At 42.1% G+C, this 6,763-nt stretch overlaps 1 protein-coding gene across 1 annotated transcript; it reads left to right on the top strand.

Annotated features, from left to right (window-relative positions):
* The first annotated feature begins 758 nt into the window (after nt 1–758).
* On the top strand, nt 759–4,673 carry vps25 (vacuolar protein sorting 25 homolog). The gene is made up of 6 exons (XM_084456445.1): nt 759–822; nt 1,122–1,267; nt 1,554–1,607; nt 1,905–1,993; nt 2,553–2,628; nt 3,955–4,673. Exons 1-6 carry the CDS (start codon nt 776–778, stop codon nt 4,065–4,067), a joined length of 525 nt encoding a protein of 174 aa, XP_084312571.1. The 5' UTR covers nt 759–775; the 3' UTR covers nt 4,068–4,673.
* The last annotated feature ends 2,090 nt before the right edge of the window (nt 4,674–6,763 follow it).

Raw genomic sequence — 6,763 nt, forward strand, 5'->3', positions numbered from 1 at the left:
AACAGATGTTTGTAATAGCATTAATACCCTAGCCTTAGAATAAGGTAAGTCAAGACCAAAATGAAAACTGTTGGTTCTGAGATAATGTTCTGTACATAGACAGATATAGATAGATATTTATGTTTTAAACGACTGAAAATGCACATTCCTTTAATAAAAAATAACTTTGTAAGAAGATGTCCCCATTTAATGTTATTGTCTATTGTAGTCTTATTGCACTCAGTGGGTGTAGTTCGGGTGATAGTTTCACTCGCATGTACCCACATGTAATTCAACTAGTAATTACATTGTGAAGTAGCTTGTTTAGATAATTTTAAAAAGCAGAAGTAGTTCAGCTTTTCAAACATGTACTATACCCACTGACACAATATCTGTCACTTTCTTCTCTAAATGTTTGCAAAGAGTAACTGTATTTTAAAGCCTTAATAAGCTTGTCATTAAGAGTATTTACAAGATTGAACAGATTGTCTTAGTTTTAAGAAATGAGCGAATGAATTAAAGCATATATTTCGGGCCCTTTGCGCTTCCGTAGAATGAGGATACTTTCTCTACTTTTCATATCAGCGCGCTTATGATACGGTTTGAATTTCATCATAGTGCTAGCTTAAATATTTAAAGTAGATACAGTCTAAATAAGTAGGAAGAAGAAGAAATAAGTTATGACATTAATAAAAAATAAACAGGTCGTACTGGCCGAGTCAAAGAGTAGTTGCATTCCGGAACATTTTGGAGGTCGGACCTACTTCCGGGAGCCGTCAGCTGTCAAAAAATTGCAATGAGTTTTGAGTGGCCCTGGCAGTATAACTTTCCACCGTTTTTTACGTAAGTCTAGACCTTTTCACAACTGTACTGTGATACAATATGAAGTACTGAAGTGTGCATACTAAAATGTGCACATGGTGTGTATTAAATTGTTATTTATCTAGCTAGTATAGCTATTTGCAAGCTGGCGAAGCTAGCTAGCATAACGTTAACGTTGTTTCGCTAAGGAAATAGTGCTAGATCGCTAACGTGAGCTAACTACTAACTAGCTAGCTGAAACAGAGAACAACCGACTCGCTCACTTAGCTCAAGATATTAAAGCTTCATCGTGCTATAGTTCCTTATTGCTCTTTTGCCAGGTTACAGCCCAATGTTGAGACCAGACAGAAGCAGCTGGCGGCCTGGTGTTCCCTGGCCCTGTCCTACTGCCGTCATCACAGGCTCTACACCCTGGACGTGATGGAGGCCCAGGAGAGCCCTGCATTCAACAACAAGAAGATAGAAAGTATCTTTAATGCTGATCTGAATGTCCAATATGATTTGTGACATCCATAGTATCATAGTATGGATGTCACAAATACTATCCCCATACTGTAAGGGAGACCATCATCTCTATCTCAAGCAGTTATTCATATTGTAGCTATATAGATATATATTAGCTATATTGATATCAAAACTCACTCGTTCCACTGATGACCAGAGGCAAATATTCGGTACTGTTGAATAAAACGGGTTTAGAGCATACCTTTCTATCAAATTAATAATAAATTAAACCTTGACTGAGCTTTTAGGAAAACTGTCGATGGAGGCCATTCAAGTTGTATTTGAGGAACTGAGGAAAAAAGGTAACAGGTGTGAATATGTTTAAAATATTTTTTTATTATTATTGAACCGTGAGTGAATGCATAGATTGCTGGCAATTGGGACAACACACAGTACATTTTCCATTCAGGGAGTGGTGCTGGAGATTTTGACGAGCCTTGCCAGCAATGTTTCATCATTGTCCACATTGCATTGCTTTGCCCAATACTGTAAACAACATTACCTGTGTGTGTGGCCTCTAAAAAGATTATTTGCATAATTTGCCTGCATGACAACAGTGGTTTCAGATCTGAATGTTGCTGTTCACATTTTATCCGCAGGGAATCTGGAATGGTTGGACAAAAATAAGACACGGTGTTTAGTCATGTGGAGGCGACCTGAGGAATGGGGCAAGCTGATATACCAGTGGGTAAGTGCTTAGCAGATATACTAGTGGGTAAGTGGTTAGCAGATATACCAGTGGGTAAGTGCTTAGCAGATATATACCAGTGGGTAAGTGGTTAGCAGATATACCAGTGGGTAAGTGCTTAGCAGATATATACCAGTGGGTAAGTGGTTAGCAGATATATACCAGTGGGTAAGTGCTTAGCAGATATATACCAGTGGGTAAGTGGTTAGCAGATATATACCAGTGGGTAAGTGCTTAGCAGATATACTAGTGGGTAAGTGCCTAGCAGATATATACCAGTAGGTAAATGCAGATTGACCACTAGGTACTGTAAGTGCAGATAGACCAGTGGGTAAGTGCATAGCAGGTGGACCGTTGGATGAGTGCAGACTAGCAGATTGACCAGTGGGTGAATCATAGCAGCAGATAGACCAGTGGGTGAATGCATGTCTCCCTTTGCATTGGTGATAGAAAAAAGCACTGTTAAGAATTTCTGTATAGTAGCATACTGTACATATATTGTGGTGTTGTAATATTGATGCGCGAATGACCACCTTTTGTTCTCTCCCTATATTCTCAGGTCTCTAAAAACGGTATGGTCAATTCAGTGTTTACACTCTATGAGTTGACCCACAGTGATGACACGCAAAGTGAAGGTAGGCAAACAGATAGGCTTGCAAAATACATGTTTTATAAACAGAAAGGTGTAGTACATACAGCTGTCAAGTATTCGGGCGGTAGCTCAGGAGGTAGAGCAGGTTGTCCAATGATCATAGGGTCATTGGTTCGAATCCCGGCTCCTCCTGATGACATGTCGGAAGTGTCCTTGGGCAAGACACTGAACCCCAAATTGCTACCAATGAGCAGGCTAGCACCTAGCTTGTGTGTGTGTGGGAATGGATGAATGAGAGGCCTTCATTGTAAAGTGCTTTGGAAAAAAGCGCAAGTGCCGTCCATTTACTATTTACCATATTACGAGTATCAAAAAGATAAGCACAAGTATATACTAGTGCTGTCAATTGATTAAAAAATGTAATCGTGTTAATCACAATAATAGGCTATGATTAATCATAAGATTACTACTAGTATTTACTGTTTCGGGAGATAAATCAATTAGGCATACGTGTGATGTTAGAATAAAGAAATGCATGACAAAGTGGTTCGAACTATAAAGAGAACAGCTGTATGTACGCCCATCAGCCATGGCTAGTTTTTACTCAACTTGCTTTGGTGGAAAAACAGTTACTCTACATCACTGCAGTAGTCTGCAATGAGCATACAACTTCGGTTTTATCTAAACTTCCATCTGGAAGCTTTTCTTTTACTCAACTTGCTTCGGTGGGAAGACCGAAGCGTAAAAACGAAGTGGTGTGCACATATTGCAGTGATACTGTATAATTCAGCACGTTCACGTTCATCCACGTTTCACGTGCCTTTCAGTAGCTAATTCAGCCAGGTAAATACTCACGTTTGGAATTACGGGAGGAAGTAGAGCTCAAACTTGGTAATATGATTAATTTGCCTGAATTTTTTTACTCGCAAATGTTAAAGCGTTAACGTTGACAGCCCTAGTAGCCTATATAAGTATTACTCATGTGTCAACGTGTCCTCATGAGTCCCAGGTAGTGGTAGCAAGTGGTTGGTTAAACTCACTCTTCAAAGGGAGTGCTAACAGTCCCTCCAAGAGGGATGTCCCTATTGGTGCAACTGTCAGCGCGTGGGTTTGAACCCTGCCCTGGGCAAGCCCTTAACATGGGTTACACTTTTGTTACACTTTTTATTTCATATTGGTTATATTCTATTTTGTATTTGCGCTGTTTTTTGTATTGCATTTGCACTGTCCTGTCCTGCACCCTGTCCTATGTCGTCTTCATCAGCGTATGCCCTAACCCTAGTCAAATTCATAGTACGTTTAAACCATATAGTATATGGCAAATAAACAGATATTGATCTTAATAGAATGTGACCTCTCTTTCCCCTAGAGTTCCATGGCCTGGAAGAGTGGATGCTGCTTCGCTCGCTGCAGGCCCTGCAGGCTGACGGCAAGGCCGAGGTCATCACCATGGACGACGGGAAGGGCGTCAAGTTCTTCTGAGACACCACAGGAGCAGAACGCCGGGTGAAGCACGGAAGCCTCGTCCTCACAAGCCATGACAACCTGCTCTGTCTGCGGCCATCTCTTGCACCTCAGCATCCAATCACGTGGTTGGTTATAGTTATTGTTTGGTTAGAAAGTTGCCTTTCGGTTCACCCAAGTGTAAAGCTTTTTCATAATGGAAGGGAACCAATTCTATCTGAAAGAGCAGTTGAGGTGACATGCAGTACAACTTCTAAGGGTGTGCTCTAGGCACCTGTGGCTCACCAGAGGCAGGTAATCACCCAGGGGATCCTGATTCCTGTCCTGTTGTTTCTCGGTTTCTTAGTGGGATACGTTTTCCTCAGTCAATAACTGTCCTTTGCTTTTTATTATGTTTGACAAGTTTTTATTCCTGTCCTCATTAACAAATCCACTTCACATAATTAACGTGCGGGCTTCTATGCTGTGTTGGCTTTCCTCTTTGTTACCGGACGTCTCCCAAAGAACCCTCAGAAACAACATCCTAGAGACACTCTGGGAGTTTGAAACGCTTCCAAGAAGAGGAATCATGGTTTAGTTCAGCTATAATAGTGATGATGGACCTCACATGTACAGACTGCTGTCTCCCTCAGTACCTGTGACACTCCTGTCGTTCTGTCTACATATTCAAACTCCTTTTTTTTACCAATGAAAAATAAATGGGAAGAGAAATGCACTGCTTTTGTCATGGCTGTTCTTTCCATCTGAATGTACTGTGCAGTTTGAGTACAATTGAATTGCCGCAGTTTACTCCCCACCTGCAATTGTGATTTTGCAGTATGAGATAAGTGCATGCGATTATGGTCAGTACTGTATTTAATAGTAATAGTGTAATGCTGTTAACCCGTGTGAAATGGAGCTCTAGTCAGGTTGATTATAACAGTGTCCCCTAAAACAAGAAGTATGAGTAGGACCAGGCAGGTTTGGGGTAATGGTATGACCTAGTTACTGTTGGCAGGAAGGCTATACACATTGAGCTGATAGTTTTCACAGGAAGTCTATGTGAAGGGCTGATGCAGCAGCTATGGGAGTGTTAGCTGATAATTCACAGGGAAGGTGCTTCAAGACCAGCCTTGATGATGTGTCCCGTGCCAGCCAGTGGTGGTGGGGCGCCCTCTAGAGGCCCTCTGCTGTAAATGGACTGGACTGCACATATATAGCGCTTTTCTCCAAAGCGCTTTACAATGAAGGCTTCTCATTCAACCATTCACACACACATACACACACCAATGGCGGCAGCTGCTATTCAAGGTGCTAGCCTGCTCATTGGGAGCAATTTGGGATTCAGTGTCTTGCCCAAGGACACTTCGACATGTGGACAGGAGGAGCCGGGATTTGACCTGCCGACCCTACGATCATTGGACGACCCGCTCTACCTCTTAAGCTATACAGCAGTGCGGTCTCCTGTCATTTCTCCCTGGCTTGCAGGCACGACTTGCTCGCACGAAACTTGAAAGCTATGCTATCATGTAGCTAGTAGATATGCTAAGAAAATTGCATATGTTTGCAAACTAAAACAAGTGAACACAATTTTACAATCGAAAAATGCTTATGAGACCATTATTTTACTTATATGGGGCAAAAGTGGTTTCCATCGATATCTCTGTCAAATATGCTGCGATCGCGCCCACAATTTGAACGGAGCTCTACAGGGTAATATGTGCAGGCATGTATAACCACGTGATTGCAGGTCCTGTCATTCTTGAGAAAATATTAACGCGACTTTCGTCCCGTGCGACTTTTGACCCGGCTCTCCCCTATGAGCCTCCCTTGCGATAATTTTTCTTTAATAGAAAAGAACCCGCCCTAAGGGAGGCTAGCCTCCCTTCCATAGATATCTATGGGTCCTCCAGCTGCATGTTATAGATGTCACTGTTGGAGCTTTAGAATTTCAATAATGGTTTTTTATCGATAGGGAAAACCTGCTTTATGAACAAAACTGAGATAATATTAATTATGAATAAATAAATTCAGATATTTATATTTTAACCCCTCTCTTCTCTCCAAAAACTGAGGAGGACTGTCCTCCCCTGCCTCAATGGACGAGCCACCTCTGCTGTGGAGGGGTGTAGCACTGGCCAATTTAGAACCCGTTCAATTTTGGCGTGCACAGAGCCACGAAGTGCATTCAGGGGCAGAGGTGTGCTCTCTAAGCACCAGACGATACGATAGCCTTTATTGATCCCCGGGTGGGGAAATTTGGTTGTCACACAGCACAGGCGGAAAAAAAGTTAAAAAAGACATAATGGACATGACATCCCACTTCTAGTTGACAGTGTAATGATTTACACAGTCGGTCGGTCCACTCCTACAGTCAGTTGCAGTAGGCTTGCTCCCCATTGGGCGGAGTTAACCCTTGTAGGCAGCTCATCTGAATGCTACCCGGGCGATTTCCACGCAGAACACAAGAGGACGACGCACTGCGAGGATGCACTAGTTAAGAGGTAGTGTGTTTTTATTTGGAATTTGAACACCTTGTTAAGCATCACCTGACTTTAATTCCCGTGAAGTCTGACTCAATAATGACGTGCATCTAGTGTTTGCACCTGTTGAAAACAGAACAGCAAGTCATAGTTTTGGTATAGTGGAAGTAGAGGTGCTGAAAGTGCTTCAATTTAATTATTTCTCAACCCCAGTAATAGACTAGGCTAATTGAAACGAGGCTGTAGCCTATC

Source organism: Borostomias antarcticus (assembly GCF_949987555.1).
Source record: "Borostomias antarcticus genome assembly, chromosome: 22".
In the NCBI taxonomy this organism is placed as follows: domain Eukaryota; kingdom Metazoa; phylum Chordata; class Actinopteri; order Stomiiformes; family Stomiidae; genus Borostomias; species Borostomias antarcticus.

Bases quoted from the DNA above. Each gene is read 5' to 3' on its own strand.
- vps25 (XM_084456445.1), top strand. From the start codon at position 776: ATGAGTTTTGAGTGGCCCTGGCAGTATAACTTTCCACCGTTTTTTAC. The intron at 1,268-1,553 runs GTATCTTTAATG...CTGAGCTTTTAG, and splicing joins CAACAACAAGAAGATAGAAA to GAAAACTGTCGATGGAGGCC. The intron at 1,994-2,552 runs GTAAGTGCTTAG...CTATATTCTCAG, and splicing joins GCAAGCTGATATACCAGTGG to GTCTCTAAAAACGGTATGGT.